Genomic DNA, 23,300 nt, shown 5'->3' with positions numbered 1-23,300 from the left:
TTGTATATTTCATCAGTGTCATCCTTCCAAGGGAACGTCAGCTCAGCAAAGGAGATACGCCCACACTGTGATTTTGGGTAGGCATGGGAGCCCCTGGCTGAGCTACACTCGCATTTCCAAATCCCTCACTGTGTTGAGTGTGCTGCTTTTCGGTTGTTACCGTGTCTATCTCCTTGAATGAAGAAGAATGTTAGCCGTGGGACAGTGGCCTGAGTTTATAGGGGCAAGGTGTTCGTGGTTACCCTCTTCTGCTCCAGTTTTGCGGCCAAACACCTAAATGATTGGTTGTGGCGCCATGTGTATCTTTCCCTTGCAGCCCACCAGGATATGCTTGAGGTTTGTAGTGGCTGTACACGGGAGACAGGTCGGATCCTCTCCAAACCAAAAATGTAGGTTGGATGGAAAGGGAAGGACATAATAAGTGGCTCTGATTATGAAAATCCATACCTCACCCCATCTGATTTTCCTATTTTCCATGCCGTCCTATCTCATTAATCCACTTTGGTGGGCTTAAGAGACTGCTTTGTAAAATCTAGCTGTTTTCTCCGGATGGCACAGCTCTTCCACCACCAAATGTTGAAATTCAGATGGGGCAACCTTTTTCCACATGGGTGTTGGTGTTCCCATCGCAAGGCCCACTCTGTCACGCTGTACATGCCCCAAGATGTTCCAGTGTCTCTGGGCGGAATTTGCTTCCACTATTGCTGCATTTGGCTTCGATTTCCTGCCTGTTGCTCGTACAGGGGCTGCTCCTTGAACAAATGAATCCTAGGATTCTGTGAGGGCAGTTTCTGGCCTGGCTTTGGTAAATGTGTACTATTTCACCGAGCCCGATATTGGCAGAGGGAGGGTCCCGTTCCCATACAATCCTATGCTGCTGAGGCACCTTGGAAGTCCAAGCCACTTCCTTTCTTGCGCATTCACCAGCCGAGTAGCAAGGAAATTGGCCAAATGAGACGAGACAGAAGACAAAACTGCAAGCACAGGAGCTTCACTAGAAGAGCAGTTGATCTATCTGTTTAGATTCCTTCAGGTCTGCACTGTACCAATGTCCGAAACTTTGGATGAGATTCTCCAGGATTATTGGTATAGGCTCGTCATTTATGTGAAACCTATCATTGGTGAGTTGTCCCTTAACAATGTAGATACTATGGGATTTGGTGGGCTTAATCTACATTTGTGTCCATTCGATGTTTACTTGGTGTTGGTCTTAAAGGGGGTTGATGCATATGTTTGTTGTTGTTATGGTCGTCATGTCATCCATGTACGCCCTGACTGGGGGGAGCCGAAGCCCGCTCTTCAAATGTTCCCCTCCAACCACCTTGAATGACAAGCTCTATTGCTATGGTGAACGCAAGTGAAGAGATGGTCATTATGCCCACTTCCAGGTGGTCCTAGGCAGTTGTACTAGCCTGTGTTGTTACGCAGAACTGAAGGTTCTGGAAGTAGGATTTGGCCAGCTGTGTGAGGCTCTCTGAGACTCAAAGGAACTTGAAGGCTGTCCACCATATCGTGCGGCACTGACCCAAAGGTGTTGGCTCTTTTCCTTTTTGGCCATTTGTATCTTGTGACAGATGACATTTGCATGCTCCAGACATTCTAATAATCCAATTATCCTTGCCTTGTGCACAAAGGTGTAGACAAAGTTGCTGTTCTGTAGGAATGTCAAGAGCCTTTGGGCCGCAATCCTGAAGAAAATGCTTCCTTCCACATTCAGAAGATTGATTTTGCAGAATTCCGTGATATTTGAGGAGTTCTTCTCTTTGGAATCAAGATTTTCCCTGCCGTTCAACATGTCGTTGGTATGACTCCCTTTTCCCATGCCACCTTTGTTAACTTCCAGACTTTGAATTCTTGTAGAGCCTACAGTATATGGGATAGTTGAAAACTAAAATGAACCCAAGGAATATCTGGATTCACCATTCAAATTTAACTTTTAGATTCAGAATTAAGCTGCTCTTTGTTTTATATTTCCACCATGACGCGTCTGTGTTCGTGTGTTTCTTGGCTAGGACTTCTTCTGCCAGGTTTCTGGAATCCTTCTTGTTTTGCAACACCAGGAGTCTGGTCGTCTTAACTACACAACCAGTTAGGGATGTCCCGATCCAGGTTTTTGCACTTCCGATCCGATACCGATATTGTTTTTGAACTTCCGATCCGATACCGATACTGACCGATACCGATACTGACCGATACTGGCCTATCTGAGCATGTATTAAAGTTTAAAGTTATTTAGCCTACTTAGTTGTCAGAATCATGTTGAAAAGGGTTTTAGTACTCTTGATAACAACTAGCCAGCTGAATTAGGGGAGTTTGAATAATACACAATGGTTGGTAACAAGAAACTGACCTGTTTATTCAAGGATAAACACAAAATAGACAAAATTATACATGACAAACAGAAATGGCATCATTGAACTAGGGCTGGGCGATATGGCCTTTTTTTAATATTGCGATATTTTAAGGCCATATTGCGATACACGATATATATCTCGATATTTTGCCTTAGCCTTGAATGAACACTTGATGCATATAATCACAGCAGTATGATGATTCTATGTGTTTTGATTGATTGATTGAGACTTTTATTAGTAGGTTGCACAGTGAAGTACATATTCCGTACAATTGACCACTAAATGGTAACACCCGAATACGTTTTTCAACTTGTTTAAGTCGGGGTCCACTTAAATTGATTCATGATACAGATATATACTATCAGATATATACTATCATCATAATACAGTCATCACACAAGATAATCACATTGAATTATTTACATTATTTATAATACGGGGTGTGGAGGGGGGCGCCGGATGTAAGTGTCAAAAAGACAGCCAAAAGAGTTTGATATGAGAATAAATCTAAAGTTAAAATATAGGGTAGAAATGCACCCATTTGCAGGAAATGTAGTCTAGATTTACAACATTTTCTTTCAAGGCTTGCATGTCTACATTAAAACATTATCTTTCATACTGCATTAATATATGCTACTTTCAAACTTTCATGCAGAGAAGGAAATCACAACTAAAAAAAATACTAATTTTTTCAAACGGTGTTGATGTAGAAATTTTTGCCTCCGCATTTTGATGGTGTGGACGTGTGGCACCGAATGGAGATAAGCGTCTCGACAGACGTTACGATATTTGAACAATGATGACGAAAACTGTTTTCTCTGTCGTGTCCGTGTGTCGAAAATTGTTATGCGCTTATTTTTTTATTTGATTTTGTGCGTGGCATATAATTGCTATGCGCAGAGGACGCTTGAGCAGCGCGCACCTTAGAGGGAGCGTTGGTCACACGGCTGCGCTAGCATCACAGCTAACGTTAGCCACGCTGCTACATCTGTGCTGGGAGAGGACGTATACGTATGTGACGTATGACGTGACAGTATGTGACGTGTGTAAGAAGGTGCGCTTGCTGTCTGTGAGAGGGAGACACAGGAAAGAGCGAGAAGAGCCAGCTAAAAGCAACTGTGTGAGAATCCACAGACCTGTGGATGTGTGGAAGATGTGCTGGAAAATGCGGAACTGAAATTAGGGAGCAGCAGAAAAGTGGAATGTATTATTTAAATGGGTGCGTTGGAAAACACGGACCGGAGTTTTTTTTTAAACTGGATCTGGATCGGCATTTTCCCATGCCGTGCCGATACACATTTTTTGGCAAATATCGGCGATTGGATCGATATTTGGATCGGATCGGGACATCTCTACAACCAGTACTGTACTGGAGGGGGATGGTGGTTATTAGTAGACAGAGAATTACAAGGGGGAAATTATCAAAATAATCGACAAGGCAGTTTTATTGTCTGATTTTGAATATTTTTCAATTAATCGCGCAGCCCTACCTCATTGTACACATTATTTTGGTGAGTTTCCACAAGGAGCCATCCTTTGCGTTTTTTGTTCATACTTTGATTGTTATCTTGCTGCTACAACTGGGCTTCCCTTCTATTGCGATAAATACTCTTTTTGACTGCACCTACTAAGATTTCATCGCATTCTGTGGCTACGCCACACTTTTGTAGAGTGCACCGTAACACAAATCACTTTTTGTTTGCTGACTGTTGCTGGCTCATCTTGCTCCGTTTCGCCTGTTTCTTATGTTTTTTGTCAGCATCGCAGTCAAAAGGTGTGGCTTGTCATAATGAGCATCCGTCAATGACGTTAAAAAATGTTAGGTGAATTTGTTGTGAAAGAGCATAACGTCACAATACTCACACTTGAGCAATTCATCTATTGTAAAACACCCTACCATTGTTTCCTCCATTTCTGTGGTGTCATGCGGATTAAATTCAGTTGTGATTCATTTTACTGTCAGTGAAACACCATTGAAGGCCAGTGAATTCAGGACTAATCCCTAACACTGTTAGGGCAGGGATCCATGTCGTAGCAGAGAGCAATAAATAAGCTGTTGTAAAAAGGCACACATCCCCTCTATTACACCCTGATTTAAGTCTCCTTTTGACGTCAACACCTCTCCACTTTTACTGTACACTGAAAGGCCTTAACTAATTGTTTATGGTTAAAAAGCAGACTAGACATTATACCAGTGTGTAGTAGTGATTCAATAATACACAAGGAAGGCAAGACATCATTCTAACATATATTGATGCCAATGGTATCAGTATCGTATCAGTATAGTATTTACCATGAATCGATTAACGTGGACCCCGACTTAAACAAGTTGAAAAACGTATTCGGGTGTTACCATTTAGTGGTCAATTGTATGGAATATGTACTGAAATGTGCAATCTACTGAGAAAAGTTTCAATCAATCAATCGGATCATTAGTAACATGATGCAATTGACATATTTCAGTTATCTTCTGTTTGTATTCTAGGGATGTCCGATATATGCCAAAAATTGCGTATCGGCAAGGCATGGGAAAATGCCGATCCAGATCCAGTTTAAAAAAAACTCCGGTCCGTGTTTTCCAACACACTGATTTAAATAATACATTCCACTTTTCTGCAGCTCCGTATATTCCGTTCCGCATTTTCCAGCCCACCTTCAACACATCCACAGGTCTGTGGATTCTCACGCAGTTGCTTTTAGCTGCTGGCATTACACGACAGGCTCTTCTCACTCTTTCCTGTGTCTCCCTCTCACAGACAGCAAGCGCACCTTCCTACACACGTCACATACTGTCACGACATACGTCACATACTGTCACGTCATGCTTACTTGCTTATGGTTGTCCATCGATTCGATGATGACCATCTTCTTTTATTTATGAGTCTGCTGATGTTTGAAAAGTCCGATCTTTTGAGGTCGGAGACTCAGGTAAAGAAGATACCTGCGCAATGATGGTTTTTAGAGTGGCATGAGGGGTGCGCTTTTCCCAACGCCACTACCTTGATTGTAAGAAGATCGTTCCAGTGGCAAGGGAGACCCTAGACGACCGGCATCTTCTTACAACTGCAGGAAGCTGCCGGAATCCAGGTTTTTGGGAAACCGCCTCAAAGCTTGCCGCCACCAGCTTGCTTTTCTGTCAGGGTGTGCTCCCTTAGCCTTCGTCCGCTTTTACAGCCATTGTGGTGCTTCTCACTGCTACCATCTTCTGCCTGCTCCACCGTTGAGATCTTCGGGTATGTCACGTCATACGTCACATACGTATACGTCCTCTCCCAGCAGAGAGGTAGCAGCATGGCTAACGTTAGCTGTGATGCTAGCGCAGCCGTGCGAGCAACGCTCCCTCTAAGGTGCTCGCCTGTGCAATTGCGCACTGTTTAAGCGTCCTCTGCGCATAGCAAATCTATGCCACGCACAAAATCAAATAAAAAAAATAAGCGCATAACAATTTTCGACACACGGACACGACAGAGAAAACAGTTTTCGTCATCATTGTTCAAATATGGTGACGTCTGTCGAGACGCTTATCTCCATTCGGTGCCACACGTCCACACCATCAAAAGGCCGAGGCAAAAATTTCCACATCAACACCGTATGAAAAAATTAGTGATTTTTTTAGTTGTGATTTCCTTCTCTGCATGAAAGTATAAAAGTAGCATATATTAATGCAGTATGAAGAAGAATGTTTTAATGTAGACATGCAAGCCTTGAAAGAAAATTTTGAAAATCAAGACTATATTTCCTGCAAATGGGTGCATTTCTACCCTATATTTTAATTTTAGATTTATTCTCATATCAAACTCTTTTGGCTGTCTTTTTGACACTTACATCCGGCGCCCCCCTCCACACCCCGTATAATAAATAATGTAAATAATTCAATGTGATTATCTTGTGTGATGACTGATGATAGTATATATCTGATAGTATATATCTGTATCATGACTTAAACAAGTTGAAAAACTTATTGGGGTGTTGCCATTTAGTGGTCAATTGTACGGAAAATGTACTTCACTGTGCAACCTACTAATAAAAGTCTCAATCAATCAATCAAAACACATAGAATCATCATACTGCTGTGATTTTATGCATCAAGTGTTCATTCAAGGCTAAGGCAAAATATCGAGATAAATATCGTGTATCGCAATATGGCCTTAAAATATCGCAATATTAAAAAAAGGCCATATCGCCCAGCCCTAGTTCAATGATGCCATTTCTGTTTGTCATGTATAATTCTGTCTATTTTGTGTTTATCCTTGAATAAACAGGTCAGTTTCTTGTTACCAACCATTGTGTATTATTCAAACTCCCCTAATTCAGCTGGCTAGTTGTTGTCAAGAGTATTAAAACCCTTTTCAACATGATTCTGACAACTAAGTAGGCTAAATAACTTTAAACTTTAATACAATAGGCCAGTATCGGTCAGTATCGGTATCGGTCAGTATCGGTATCGGATCGGAAATGCAAAAACAATATCGGTATCGGATCGGAAGTGCAAAAACCTGGATCGGGACATCCCTAGCAGAGATATACCGTATTTTTCGGACTATAAGTTGCAGTTTTTTTATACTCAGGAGCGACTTATGTGTGAAATTATTAACACATTACCGTAAAATATCAAATAATATTATTTAGCTCATTCACGTAAGAGACTAGACGTATAAGATTTCATGGGATTTAGCGATTAGGAGTGACAGATTGTTTGGTAAACGTATAGCATGTTCTATATGTTATAGTTATTTGAATGACTCTTACCATAATATGTTACGTTAACATACCAGTTGGTTATTTATGCCTCATATAACGTACACTTATTCAGCCTGTTGTTCACTATTCTTTATTTATTTTAAATTGCCTTTCAAATGTCTATCCTTGGTGTTGGGTTTTATCAAATAAATTTCCCCCAAAAATGCGACTTATACTCCAGTGCGACTTATATATGTTTTTTTCCTTCTTTATTATGCATTTTCGGCCGGTGCGACTTATACTCCGGAGCGACTTATAGTCCGAAAAATATGGTTGTTATAACACTTTTTTATTCACAAATTATACTATTTATAGTCACGTGGAGAGTAGGGGGGGCGCAAACTATTTCCTTCTACCTAGGGGGGGGCGTAACAGAAAATATTTCGGAAGCACTGCCTTAGAGACAAGGGGCAAAAAGCCAAATGACTGGATTGAGAGGTCTGAATGCTCAAACAATTGTGTCTAGTGAAAAGGGAATACTTTCATTATTCTTTTTGATATTGTTACATTTTCTTAATTTCTATAAAGATTGTTTAGAAATTCAGATATTTTTTTCTTCCATGTTGCATTCTGATTATATTCACGGTAAACTAGGGATGTCCCGATCCAGGTTTTTGCACTTCCGATCCGATACCGATATTGTTTTTGCACTTCCGATCCAATACCGATACTGACCGATACTGGCCTATCCGAGCATGTATTAAAGTTTAAAGTTATTTAGCCTACTTAGTTGTCAGAATCATGTTGAAAAGGGTTTTAGTACTCTTGATAACAACTAGCCAGCTGAATTAGGGGAGTTTGAATAATACACAATGGTTGGTAACAAGAAACTGACCTGTTTAATCAAAGATAAACACAAAATAGACAAAATTATACATGACAAACAGAAATGGCATCATTGAAACTAGGGCTGGGCGATATGGCCTTTTTTTAATATTGCGATATTTTAAGGCCATATTGCGATACACGATATATATCTCGATATTTTGCCTTAGCCTTGAATGAACACTTGATGCATATAATCACAGCAGTATGATTTTTCTATGTGTCTACATTAAAACATTCTTCTTCATACTGCATTAATATATGCTACTTTTAAACTTTCATGCAGAGAAGGAAATCACAACTAAAAAAATCACTATTTTTTTCATACGGTGTTGATCTGGAAATGTTTGCCTCAGCATTTTGATGGTGTGGACGTGTGGCACCGAATGGAGATAAGCGTCTCGACAGACGTCACAATATTTGAACAATGATGACGAAAACTGTTTTCTCTGTCGCGTCCGTGTGTCGAAAATTGTTATGCGCTTATTTTTTTATTTGATTTTGTGCGTTGCATAGATTTGCCGTGCGCAGAGGACGATTGAGCAGGCGTGCACCTTAGCGTCTGCGCTAGCATCACAGCTAACGTTAGCCATGCTGCTACCTCTCTGCTCGAGGAGGACGTATACGTATGTGACGTATGACGTGACAGTATGTGACGTGTGTAAGAAGGTGCGCTTGCTGTCTGTGAGAGGGAGACACAGGAAAGAGTGAGAAGAGCCTGTCGTGTAATGCCAGCAGCTAAAAGCAACTGCGTGAGAATCCACAGACCTGTGGATGTGTTGAAGGTGTGCTGGAAAATGCGGAACGGAAATTAGGGAGCAGCAGAAAAGTGGAATGTATTATTTAAATCGGTGCGTTGGAAAACACGGACCGGAGTTTTTTTAAACTGGATCTGGATCGGCATTTTCCCATGCCTTGCCGATACGCATTTTTTTGCAAATATCGGCGGCCGATCCGATCCAAATATCGGATCGGGACATCCCTACGGTAAACCATACTATGAATTGATTAACGTGGACCCCGACTTAAACAAGTTGAAAAACTTATTCGGGTGTTACCATTTAGTGGTCAGTTGTACGGAATATGTACTGTACTGTGCAATCTACCAATAAAAGTTTCAATCAATCAATCAATCAATCAATCAAAAACAAATTAAAGGCGAGATCACAAATAATTCAGAGGGGAACTGCCCTTTTTGGGGAGGGGAGATTCTGTGAGACTATGTGAGACAAGAACACTTGAGAACTGACGGCCTCCCAGCTTTTTTGCTCAAAAGCTGTGCAGAGGAACAAACTACAGCTTGGTGTCCAATATTCCAACAGTCACTTAACACTCACACTGTTCCAGCTCTGTGGAAGAAGTCAATTATAACTCCAGTGCCTAAAAAGCCCGGTGTCACAGTAAACAACGACTTTCGTCCCGTAGCTCTCACTTCGATTGTTATGAAATGTTTTGAAAAATTTGTTGTGTCACTGCTCATGAAGGATGTCAAGCCAAATTTAGATGTGTACCAGTTTGCTCCTCAGCCTTCCCGGTAAGGTCTATTCAGGTGTACTGGAGAGGAGGCTACGCCGGATAGTCGAACCTCGGATTCAGGAAGAACAGTGTGGTTTTTGTCCTGGTCGTGGAACTGTGGACCAGCTCTACACTCTCGGCAGGGTCCTTGAGGGTGCATGGGAGTTTGCCCAACCAGTCTACATGTGATTTGTGGACTTGGAGAAGTCCTGTGGGGAGTGCTCAGAGAGTATGGGGTAACGGACTGTCTTATTGTGGCAGTTCGCTCCCTGTATAATCAGTGTCAGAGCTTGGTCCGCATTGCCGGCAGTAAGTCGGACACGTTTCCAGTGAGGGTTAGACTCCGCCAAGGCTGCCCTTTGTCACCGATTCTGTTCATAACCTTTATGGACAGAATTCCTAGGCGCAGTCAGGGCGTTGAGGGTATCTGGTTTGGTGGCTGCAGGATTAGGTCTCTGCTATTTGCAGATGATGTGGTCCTGATGGCTTCCTCCGGCCAAGATCTTCAGCTCACACTGGATCGGTTCGCAGCCGAGTGTGAAGCGACTGCGATGGGAATCAGCACCTCCAAGTCCGAGTCCATGGTTCTCTCCGGGAAAAGGGTGGAGTGCCATCTCCGGGTTGGGGAGGAGATCTTGCCCCAAGTGGAGGAGTTCAAGTACCTCGGAGTCTTGTTCACGAGTGGGGGAAGAGTGGATCGTGAGATCGACAGGCGGATCGGTGCGGCGTCTTCAGTATGCGGACGCTGTATCGATCCGTTGTGGTGAAGAAGGAGCTGAGCCGGAAGGCAAAGCTCTCGATTTACCGGTCGATCTACGTTCCCATCCTCACCTATGGTCACGAGCTTTGGGTCATGACCGAAAGGACAAGATCACGGGTACAAGCGGCCGAAATGAGTTTCCTCCGCCGAGTGGCGGGGCTCTCCCTTAGAGATAGGGTGAGAAGCTCTGTCATTCGGGGGGAGCTCAAAGTAAAGCCGTTGCTCCTCCACATCGAGAGGAGCCAGATGAGGTGGTTCGGGCATCTGGTCAGGATGCCACCCGAACGCCTCCCTAGGAAGGTGTTTCGGGCACGTCCGACAGGTAGGAGGCCACGGGGAAGACCCAGGACACGCTGGGAAGACTTTGTCTCCCGGCTGGCCTGGGAACGCCTCGGGATCCCCCAGGAGGAGCTGGACGAAGTGCCTGGGGAGAGGGAAGTCTGGGCTTCCCTGCTTAAGCTGTTGACCCCGCGACCCGACCTCGGATAAGCGGAAGAAGATGGATAGATGGATGGACCAGTTTGCGTACAAGCAGGAATGCAGTACTGATGATGCAATCCTTTGCACCTTGCACTTTATCTCCAAGCACCTTGAGAACACAAAAGCTTATGCTAGAATTGTATTTGTTGATTTCAACTCAGCTTTTAATACAGTGCAAATTCACATACTCTTGGAGAAGCTCAAAGACATGGGTGTAAACTCCACCTTGATCAAATGGTTCCACTCTTTTTCAACAAACAGAACACAGCAAGTGAAGGTCAACAGAACACTGTCAGACACCAAACACTGCAACACAGGCGTCCCACAGGGTTACGTTGTATCACCAACACTGTTTACATTGTACACCAATGATTGTAGGACTGTGCACCCTAACAATTATATGGTGAAATTTGCGGACAATACCGTGCTCCTAAGCCTTCTACACAAGGATACGGACCCCTCTGTGTACCAAGACGAGATAGACCTATTTATTAGGTGGTGTGATACCAACCATCTTATTCTAAATGTGACCAAGACACAGGAAATGGTTTTGGATCCGAGGAAAGTGACTGACCATGAGCCAGTGGTCATCAAAAATCAGGAAATCACCCAGGTATCCTTACATAAATATTTAGGGGTTCATATTGATAATCTTCTCTGCTGGAAGACACATATTGACAAACTGTGCAATAGACTGCAACAGAGGCTATATTTATTGCGAAGATTAAGATTGTACGGCGTAAGCAGCCACATCATGATGATTTTCTACCGTGCCATTGTAGAGAGCATCAATAGATACGGCATCACCTCATGGTTTGGCAACCTAACCGTTAAGCCAAAAAGCAAACGGGCCGGCATGCATAAAACGGCAATGAAAATCATAGGGAGGAAATAATATGAGCCTATACAGAGCATCTATGAGCAGGCAGTTAGGAAAAAAGCTAAGAAAATTATTTCCAACTCACAACACCCACTCTTCCCTGAATATGGAACCATGCCATCAGGGAGAAGACTCCGGGTCCCACTATGCAAATCTAACCGCCTTAAATTATCATTTGTCCCAGCCTCCATTAAGCTGACCAACAATGTGCAATAGAATGTTAATACGTAGGTTAGCACTTTTTTAGCACATAGCACTTTAGCACATAGCACTTTAACACATAGCACTTTAGCACACAACACTTTATCCATGAGCTCTAGTGCAATGCACACTGGTACTTTATCTTTATCTCCATACTGTAGATGTTATGCCTACATCAAAGTGCCACCTATGTCTATCAAGCTCCATGTTCTGATGTTTAAATGTTAGTTGTCTGGTTGTGGTTGTGTCTGTGCTTGTGTTTTTGTTCTGTTGTTTTTTGTGTATGTTAAGAAAGCAATGATGCACTGTGCCCAAGACAAATTTCCCCGTGGGGACAATAAAGTTGAACCTTGAACCTTGAAGAACATACATGTTATTCTCTTTGTTGAGCATTCTAAATCGTAAATACACGCCAGCAAGAGGCAACTAACAATGAAGGTAATGGTTGTTGCTACCCGATCGGTACCGAAAGAAGTTAGCATACACTCAATGCTAACACTTTTTTAACTTCAATGTCTTTTTCTGTGCTTCCCATCCAACCTAAATACTTAAAGTTCTTCACCACGTACTAATTGTTTGTTGTTTTTATATTGACAGAATCTTGACGGTTGAATGTCACAAGTTCAGTTTTCTTTCTGTTTAGATGAAGCCAGAATTTTGAAGCATGAACTTCTTGTCATGACAGGACTGATTGTGCTTGTTTGATTTCTTCAGCTATGAGACTATGTCGTCAGCAAAAACATGATCACAGGTTGTAACGGTTCTTCACGGATGTAATCTGAAACCTAGATCTTCCTCATCATCTCCCAGAGCTTGTCTCATAACGTAAACTAACAGGATTGTAAACAAATATGGGGTCAGCGTGACGCCTTGTAAGACTCTTGCAATAATATCAAACAGTTCTGTTTCTCCTTCTGGTGTTGATACGCTTGCTTTAGTGTTTTTGTCGAGGTTACCTATTACTCTTACGATTCCTTCTGGAATTCCGTAAGCTCTTAATATCACAGACATATTTTTTCCGTGAATACTGTCAAACGCTTTTCTGAAGTCTACAAAAGAGATAACAGATTTTAGGTTGTTACTTTTTACTCCTTCGATAAGGCGCCGCAAAGCTCGAATGTGTGAGGTCATAGAACGCCCAGGTCGGAAACCATTTTGATTTGGTCTAAGAAACTTGGCTGTATAAGGTTCAAGATGATTTTGTTAGTTACTTTATTACTGATGAATGAGGCACTTTACCTTAGCTTATTAGATAAAGTTAAGAACATGTTGTCAAGGTTAAATAACTTGAGAACTTCTGGTACCCCATCGACACCTGAAGCTTCACCAAGCGGTGGACTGTATTTTGCTCTTATTGTACCTTTCAGCATTAATGGTGCCTTCACAGATGTGTAAGTTACCCATGTCTTGGGCACTAATACACCCCCATACCATCACACATGCTGGCTTTTCAACTTAGCGCCTTTAACAATCCGGATGGTTCTTTTTCTCTTTGTTCCGGAGGACACAACGTCCACAGTTTCCAAAAACAATTTGAAATGTGGACTCGTCAGACCACTCTTCCACTTTGCATGAGTCCATCTTAGATGAGCTCGGGCCAGCAAAGCCGGCGGCGTTTCTGGGTGTTGTTGATAAATGGCTTTGGCTTTGCATAGTAGAGTTTTAACTTGCACTTACAGATGTAGCGACCAACTGTAGTTACTGACAGTGGGTTTCTGAAGTGTTCCTGAGCCCATGTGGTGATATCCTTTACACATTGATGTCACTTTTTGATGCAGTACTGCCTGTGGGCTTTTTTTTTTGGCTTTAGTATCTGATGGATACTGTCGAAGCCCTTTGACACAATAGACTTTGAGATCTTACTGTATAAGCTATACCACTATGGTGTCAGAGGGGTGCCTCTCCATTGGTTTCGTTCTTACCTATATGGAAGGCAACAATGTGTATGCGTCAATGATCACAACTCACCCTGTTTGACCATAAATGATGGGGTTCCCCAGGGATCCATCTTGAGGCCTCTCCTTTTCGTCCTATACAACTCCTCCGAAACTTTTCATAAAATCATTTTTGCTGACGATACAAATTTGTTTACCTCACACAGGAGCCTACTCGATCTACAACAGGTGATCTCGGAGGGTGTGTCAGTCGATCACCAGCCAGGCATTAAAAAAATAGTCCTAAAAATGAGCGATCATAAATCTTCACTATGACGTCACTTTCGTCACTTGATTGACATTCACGGCACCCGAGGGTCTTCTGAGATGACGCTGGCTGCTGCCAGCTCATTAAAATTACCGACTGGAAGGCGAGAAACACTTGTTTCAACAGACTCTGGCGCCGTACCTGTCGTCAAAATTCCAAATACCGACTGCACAGTTGCACAGTTGCGCTAACAAAACGAGTCTCAGAAAGCTGGCGTGCACAAGCTAGCAAGCTACGGAGTTTGCCGACAATGTATTTCTTGTACAGTGTATACAAAGGAGTACGGAAGCTGGACTAATAAGATGCCAAAAACCAACCACTTTCATGTGGTATTGGACAGAAAGGAGGACTTTTTTCTTCTCCATTCGAAAATGCGGACGTTTTTAGCACTACTGTCTGATTCCAATCAATGCAAAAGTCATCAGAATCAGGTAATACACCAACTTATATTCTTGTCTTCATGAAATAAAGGAATATATATGTGTTAAACATGCCTGTATTATCTTTAAACACCTTAACTTGTTAACAATATTAACTATATGTGTTAAACATGCTTGCATTATCTTTAAACACCTTTAACTTATTAACAATATTAACTATATGTGTTAAACATGCTTGTATTATCTTTAACCACCTTTAACTTATTAATAATATTAACTATATGTATTAAACATGCTTGTATTATCATTAAACACCTTTAACTTGTTAACAATATTAACTATATGTGTTAAACATGCTTGCATTATCTTTAAACACCTTTAACTTGTTAACAATATTAACTATATGTATTAAACATACTTGTATTATAATTAAACACCTTTAATTTATTAACAATATTAACTATATGTATTAAACATTCTTGTATTATCATTAAACACCTTTAATTTATTAACAATATTAACTATGTGTTAAACATGATTGCATTATCATTAAACACCTTTAATTTATTAACAATATTAACTATATGTGTTAAACATGCTTGCATTATCATTAAACACCTTTAACTTATTAACAAAAACATATATTTCATAAATAAGTAAATATAAATTATATATATGAATGAGGTAGATCCCCACGACTTGATCAATTGAAAAGTAGCTCGCCTGCAGAAAAAGTGTGAGCACCCCTGATCTACAAGAAACTGTCAATTCAGAACTTGTGAAAGTGGATTCCTGGTTCCAAAGTAATAAGCTCTCACTTAATGTTAATAAAACACATTGTATTTTATTTTGTTCTAATAAAAACCGGACAAATACTGAACTCCACAAAATTCCTGGGGGTCATCATTGACGAATACCTCAATTTCAAATGTCACATTAGCCATCTGCTAAACAAATTATCCAAATATGTTGGCCTGTTCTTTCACCTTCGTCATTATCTTCCTTACTCTATACAAAACTCTCTTTGAACCACAGCTAAACTACTGTAATGTCATCTGGTATAACACTTTCCCTAGCTACCTTCACAAATTAGAATCCATCCATCCATCCATTTTCTACGCTGGAGCCTATCTCAGCTACAATCGAGCGGAAGGCTGGGTACACCCTGGACAAGTCGCCACCTCATCACAGGGCCAACACAGATAGACAGACAACATTCACACTCACATTCACACACTCGGGCCCAAAGCTGTCAAAGAGTTGAGGGTCCATCTTCAAAGTGCAATGCTGAAACAAATAACGCAAACAATAAAATGTAACTTCCAGGGCTTGAGATTAACGTAGTCCCGTCGTCCCGGGGACGGTAAAAAAAAATGCACGGGACAAAATTAAATGCTCTCCGGGACGATGGCTTTAAACCATTGTTTTTCTTTTTATATATTTATTCATTTTACATTTTATAATAAATGTCTTGGTTTTTCCACCCTCTGAAAATCCTATGAAATGTTTAACAAGCCATCCTATAATAATACAACAGCTATTAATGTAACAATACAATAAAACAAATATATTTAATGATGTTTTTTTCATTATTTTAACAATAGGCTAATGTATATTACTTTATATAGATTCTACAAGAAACACAAAACTTAAAAACTAAATTATTTACAATTGCAGACACAAGGTTCTTGGTCTGCAGTGCTGTGTGCTAATGTGCTTCGTACACCTGCAAGACCGCAAGCAAGGTCACAGAGAAAATGCGGACTGGATTTTGAGTGATGTGGGGCATTTTCTATGTTAACAAGTCCAAGGACCGCAAGCAAGGAATTTACTGAAATTCTACGACAGTGAATTTGCAAACAGCTAAAATTATACACAAAGCAAACTATAACCTGCTACCCAAGAATATACAACAATTCTTCTCAAAAAAAGAGGAGAAATATAATCTTAGAGAGAAATGTAATTTAAAACATTTGTATGCACGTACAACGCTTAAGACCTTCAGTATATCAGTATGTGGAATTAAATTATGGAATGGATTAAGCAAAGCAATCAAACAATGTACTAATATGATTCACTTCAAGAAACTCTTCAAATTTAAAGTGTTTACAAAGTATAAAGAAGAAGAACCATGATAAACATTCTGTATTTATTTAACTCATTCATTCTCATTCCATTCTTTCATTCTTTCACTCACAAACTAATCTTACTTATCTCAACATATGAAATGTAACTTACTTCACCAATTATTATTTATTTACTTATTTTTATTGTGATTACTTATGGAGTATATTGTGAATAAATTGAGAACAGGAAGTGAACAAAAGTTTTAGCAACTGTTATGTAAAAGAAAAGGGGTAGGATTAAATAAGCTCTGCTTCTTCCTACTCCTTTTCGAACATGTTGAATAGAGAAACTGGAGATTGTGATGTATCATGTTGTATGATTGCATGTTCGAAATAAACTCAAACTCAACTCAACTCAACTCAAGGTCGCAGAGAAAACGCGGACTGGATTTTGAGTGATGTGGGCATTTTCTATATGAACAAGTCCAAGGACCGCAAGCAAGGTCGCAGAGAAAATGCGGACTGGATTTTGAGTGATGTGGGCATTTCCTATATGAACAAGTCCAAGGACCGCGAGCAAGGTCGCAGAGAAAATGCGGACTGGATTTTGAGTGATGTGGGCAATTTCTATATGAACAAGTCCAAGGACCGCAAGCAAGGTCGCAGAGAAAATGTGGACTGGATTTTGAGTGATGTGGGCATTTTCTATATGAACAAGTCCAAGGACCGCAAGCAAGGTCGCAGAGAAAATGTGGACTGGATTTTGAGTGATGTGGGCATTTTCGTACTAAAGGGGCTCTCTACCTTACGCTATGAAGTGAGGGAAAACTGAGTGAATAATGACAGGTTATATGATTATTTATTTAAACTCATATTCGGGCCACTTTATAATGAATATGTCGGCATGTATTTGTAAAAAAATTAAATAAAATAAAAAAAATGATTTTTTTTTTTTTTTTTTTTTTTTTTTTTTTAACACCAAATTACTTAGGGGGGCTTAAGAACATTTTAGGGGGGCTTGAGCCCCCCTAAAATAGGCCTAACAACGCCAATGCTCAGGACCTTAGTATTGTGAGGCAGATGCACTAACCCCTCTGTCATCGCGCTGCCAAATTAGAATCCATGCAAAAGAAAATCATACGGGCCCTGTCATGGTCCAAGTTTAATGCCCCCACTCGACATCTATTCCATAATTATCATCTCCTAAGACTGACAAGAGTTCAATATTTATCACAATGCTTGTCTAACCTATCAAGTCATCCACCGGCTGAATCTCAGGCTCTGTAGCTTGGTTCCTATCTATCGTCCCCAGCATGCCCACAACACTCGTAACTGTGACCTAAAATCAGGTAAACATTGTCTACTGGCTTGTACTGCAGGGGACCAAAGATCTGGAACCGGCTTGATGAGATCCTCAGGATGCTGGATTCATTCTCCAACTTCAAAAAGAAACTGAAATCATACCTATTGACCAGTTGTTCCTCCCAGGGAATTCAAGTCACAAGTCGCTCCCAAGCTCTTTACGACACTTAAAGCTGAGTTGAAAAACCACCAGAGACAGAATAGGTATTTTGTAATATATTTGCAAAGCTTTGCAGATATACATTACAGAGACAGCATAGAACATTCGGCTCGCCCCGCTAAGATGGTCTGTTTTCCCGACCCAAAACCCTCTGCCCTCTTAAGTCGCAGGCAGTCATCTCTCTCTAGCCAAAACAAATGCTTATTATCGCTCTCTCTAACATTCCTCACTTAAAGGTTAAGCACACAGTTTTGCAGACAACCAAAAGACCACATTTGGAAGAAAAACACTAGCTGTTTTGTAATATGACAATGAAATCAAAAGAAGTAACATTTAAATTCGGATATATGTAAATATCTGCCTCCGACACCACCTATCTCTAATGCTTCATGTGAATGGCTAGTTCTTCTTTAGAGGATTAGCATTGTCACATGTGGCTTCGGGGTAGACTTTCACTTACCACCATCCTTAAATGGATATTCACTACCGTTGTAATCGTAATATGGTATTGTGGATAAACTTGAAACTTGAAACTTATGGGTTAAAGGTGATACATCACATTCAAGGACAAAAGCATGGCATTAGTTCCAATATATTTCTGTGGATTTTTATTTCCCTTCTAAAAGTTATGTATTCAAATTTTGTGGAATATTTCATATGTAGATACACTAATGTTAGCTTTTTTTTGGTTCAATTTCCCATGCATAAATACATCTGTTATTGCTAACGACTTGTGTAATAGGACAATGTGCAATAATACCAGCACTTTAACTTACCAGGCCAAAGAAGATGTGTATTTTCTACCTTAAACACAATTATTATATGCAACAATTTGGCACTTCTCCATCTGCCTTATGCACTTTAACTACTATGGTCACTTCGTTCCTGATCTGCCCTGATCTTACCCATGCTTTGGGCACTGATATACCCCCACTGGTCATCAACCTGCCACGGACTGCAAATGGAACCCAGCTTTTGGCTGCGATTTGCATACTTGCCAACCTTGAGACCTCCGATTTCGGGAGGTGGGGGCGGGGGCGTGGTTAAGAGATATATATATATATATATATATATATATATATATATATATATATATATATATATATATATATAAGAAATACTTGACTTTCAGTGAATTCTAGCTATATATATATATATATATAAATAAAATAAATACTTGAATTTCAGTGTTCATTTATTTACACATATACACACACATAACACTCATCTACTCATTGTTGAGTTAAGGGTTGAATTGTCCATCCTTGTTCTATTCTCTGTCACTATTTCAGAACACACACATTATACAAATATACATTTTAAAATCCATAAGAAAACGGGAGCTCTAATTTGGGAGTCTGAATTAGGATCAGAAGTTCCTATATAAACATTGCGCACTCACGTCGCCTTTTTGTATTGATTACTGCAGCTGTGCACTGGATTCATTCACTAATACAAACTACAACTCACAAACACTTTAGAGTTAGGCTCCACCATCAGAATGTGTACTTAAACTTATAAAGATCACATGGATATTATTCAGTGAGTTGATTCACCAAAACTAACCTGTTATGCAGGAGGAAAAAGCACACAGGACGTTTCAATTGTTCACAGACTGGTCGCGCTCATCAGAATGACAAGACACTTCCGGTCTGCAGGTGATAGTATTCAATTGGGAAGAAACGCCCTACTGCCCCCTACTGACCAATGAGAATACTGATAAATGTGTAATGACAGCTCCTAAAACGAATTCAAACCACAAAATAAAATAAATAAATGAACACAAAAATGTGACACATTATGGGTGGGTCACATATGGATGTACAGTAGATGGCAGTATTGTCCTGTTTAAAAGTGTCACAACATTGCTGTTTACGGCAGACGAACTGCTTTACGGTAGACGCTGTTGTTGTGTGTTGTCAACACGTCACTCAGGTCCGCATGAATTTCGGGAGTTTTTTGGGAGGAAATTTGTCCCGGGAGGTTTTCGGGAGAGGCGCTGAATTTCGGGAGTCTCCCGGAAAATCCGGGAGGGTTGGCAAGTATGGCGATTTGGCACCTTTAGATTGTTTATAAATGTGCATCGTCCTATGTAACAAAGATGTAACAAATATAGCAAAATGGCGTCTTTGTATCAGGAGTTTTATAGAACATTGATGATCAAGCTTATTGGTGGTGTGTCTGCTGGGACTGGCGAAAGTTAAGTATGAGAAAATGCGGTCGGTTTTAAATTATTTAACGTCTCTGCGCGGCCTGGTAGCAAATGTGTCACGGACCGGTCCCTGGACCGGTGGTTGGGGACCTCTGATTTAGGGCATTTGTTACTAATAACCCAAAGCTAAGATATTGATGTTGTGTTCAGATGGTTTAGTATTGATTGATAAGTGGCTTCTGCATCCCTTTTATGCATGCGGTCCTTACTGGAAAAAGTTTGGACACCCCTGTTCTACCTTATGTATTAAAGGGGAACATTATCACCAGACCTATGTAAGCGTCAATATATACCTTGATGTTGCAGAAAAAAGACCATTTATTTTTTTAACCGATTTCCGAACTCTAAATGGGTGAATTTTGGCGAATTATACGCCTTACTAATATTCGCTCTCGGAGCGATGACGTCACAACGTGGCGTCACATCGGGAAGCAATCCGCCATTTTCTCAAACACCGAGTCAAATCAGCTCTGTTATTTTCCGTTTTTTTTTCGACTGTTTTCCGTACCTTGGAGACATCATGCCTCGTCGGTGTGTTGTCGGAGGGTGTAACAACACGAACAGGGACGGATTCAAGTTGCACCAGTGGCCCAAAGATGCGAAAGTGGCAAGAAATCGGACGTTTGTTCCGCACACTTTACCGACGAAAGCTATGCTACGACAGAGATGGCAAGAATGTGTGGATATCCTGCGACACTCAAAGCAGATATTACTGACCTACTGTATTACGGTATGGTACGGCAGCTGCACTGCAGCAGACAGGGAGAGGCTGCAAAGAGTGGTCAAGACGGCTCAGAAGATCATCGGCCGCCCTCTCCCCTCTCTGACGGACATCTACACCTCCCGCTGCCTCAACAGAGCCAGTGCCATCATCAAAGACAGCACCCACCCTGGCTCTGACCTGTTCCACCTGCTGCCCTCTGGGAAGCGCTACAGGTGCATTAAAACCAAAACAAACAGGCTAAAGAACAGCTTCTTCCCCAGGGCCATAACCATCCTGAACGGACTGCCCCATTGTCCCTCATAACTGCCTTCTCTTCGGTGCAATAACCCATTCCACCAACCACCCTGTTTTTGTTTTCTTTTTTCATGTATATATTCATTTCACACCATATTCATTGCACTTCTACATTTTTTAAATTTTTATATATTTGCACATTGTTTTTCTAGCATGCACACATCGCACTGTATGGAATGGCCTCAATCTCGTTACCTTAAGTATTGACAATAAAGCTGATTCTGATTCTGATTCTGATTCTGATTTCCAACGATAAAGTCAAAGAAATCTGCCGCCAGACCCCCATTGAATCTGCCGGAGTGTGTTAGCTATTCAGGGACAAAGGACCTCGGTAGCACGGCAAGCAATGGCGGCAGTTTGTTCCCGCAGACGAGCGAGCTAAACCCCCTGGATGTCTCGGCTCACATTGACCCTAGCTTCCCTGGCCTGCTGACATCAACTCCAAAACTGGACAGATCAGCTTTCAGGAAAAGAGCGCGGATGAGGGTATGTCTACAGAATATATTAATTGATGAAAATTGGGCTGTCTGCACTCTCAAAGTGCATGTTGTTGCCAAATGTATTTCATATGCTGTAAACCTAGTTCATAGTTGTTAGTTTCCTTTAATGCCAAACAAACACATACCAATCGTTGGTTAGAAGGCGATCGCCGAATTCGTCCTCGCTTTCTCCCGTGTCGCTGGCTGTCGTGTCGTTTTCGTCGGTTTCGCTTGCATACGGTTCAAACCGATATGGCTCAATAGCTTCAGTTTCTTCTTCAATTTCGTTTTCGCTACCTGCCTCCACACTACAACCATCCGTTTCAATACATGCGTAATCTGTTGAATCGCTTAAGCCGCTGAAATCCGAGTCTGAATCCGAGCTAATGTCGCTATAGCTTGCTGTTCTTTCCGCCATGTTTGTTTGTTTGTATTCACTATGTGACGTCACAGGAAAATGGACGGGTGTTTATAACGATGGTTAAAATCAGGCACTTTGAAGCTTTTTTTAGGGATATTGCGTGATGGGTAACATTTTGAAAAAAACTTTGAAAAATATAATAAGCCACTGGGAACTGATTTTTAATGGTTTTAACCATTTTAAATGTGATAATGTTCCCCTTTAAAAGTGAGTGCCTGATGACTTGTCTTTCTTTCCCCAGGAGTAAGAGAGGAAGCAATGAGCTGGACTATGACTTTAAAGGATGACTTTGGGGTCATTGCCTGGGCACGGCGAACTGGGAACTTCCTCAGTTTCTTCGTCCTCTTGTCTCTCTTCTCCGTCCCAGTCCAGTCGGACATTGTCTTTCATATGGATCACCAGTTCTCATGGAAAACAGGTACGACTTGTTTTGATGTTATTTTACGTGTTGATTCATAGACTTGGGCAGCACGGTAGAGGAGGGGTTAGTGCGTCTGCCTCACAATACGAAGGTCCTGGGTTCAATCCTGCGCTCGGGTTTTTTCTGTGTGGAGTTTGCATGTTCTCCCTGTGACTGCGTGGGTTCCCTCCGGGTACTCCGGCTTCCTCCCACCTCCAAAGACATGCACCTGGGGATAGGTTGATTGGCAGCATTAAATTGGCCCTAGGGTGTGAATGTGAGTGTAAATGTTGTCTGTCTATCTGTGTTGGCCCTGCGATGAGGTGGCGACTTGTCCAGGGTGTACCCGCCTTCCGCCCGATTGTAGCTGAGATAGGCTTCAGCGCCCCCCGCAACTATAATATATAATAAGCGGTAGAAAATGGACGAATGAATGGATTCATAGTAGTGTCTGTCTGCAACTCCAACTCCCAGAACGGTGTCTCGGCCCGGCTGCTTCCAAATAAGTGTGGCAGGTGATTGGATGATAAGCCCCAGCTGGGTAATCCAATCACCTGCCAGCTGTGCTTCGAGGCCGGTCCTTACGCCATACTTGCCAACCCTCACGATTTTTCCGGGAGACTCACAAATTTCAGTGCCCCTCTCGAAAATCTCCCTGGGCAACCATTCTCCCGAATTTCTCCCGATTTTCACCCGGACAACAATATTGAGGGCGTGCCGTGATGGCACTGCCTTTAGCGTCCTCTACAACCTGTCGTCGCATCCGCTTTTTCTCCATACAAATAGCGTGTCACACGTTGTATGATGCTTCTACAGACACACCTAAGTGACTGCAAGACATACCT

General features: G+C 41.4%; 1 protein-coding gene across 2 annotated transcripts in view; it reads left to right on the top strand.

The window, feature by feature from the left end:
• Window positions 1-23,300, top strand: part of thsd7ba (thrombospondin, type I, domain containing 7Ba) — a 518,989-nt gene that overhangs the window by 11,521 nt on the left and 484,168 nt on the right. For both annotated transcript variants that reach the window (XM_061926051.1, XM_061926050.1), the window contains exon 2: window positions 22,297-22,473. In XM_061926051.1, the coding sequence (XP_061782035.1) occupies window positions 22,314-22,473 (160 nt within the window). In that variant the 5' untranslated portion in view covers window positions 22,297-22,313. The remainder of the gene's footprint in view (window positions 1-22,296; window positions 22,474-23,300) is intronic.

The sequence above is a fragment of the Nerophis lumbriciformis genome, linkage group LG31, assembly GCF_033978685.3.
Source record: "Nerophis lumbriciformis linkage group LG31, RoL_Nlum_v2.1, whole genome shotgun sequence".
NCBI lineage: Eukaryota > Metazoa > Chordata > Actinopteri > Syngnathiformes > Syngnathidae > Nerophis > Nerophis lumbriciformis.
Note: the sequence above shows the minus strand (reverse complement) of the source record. Positions and strands in the feature narration are given on the sequence as shown.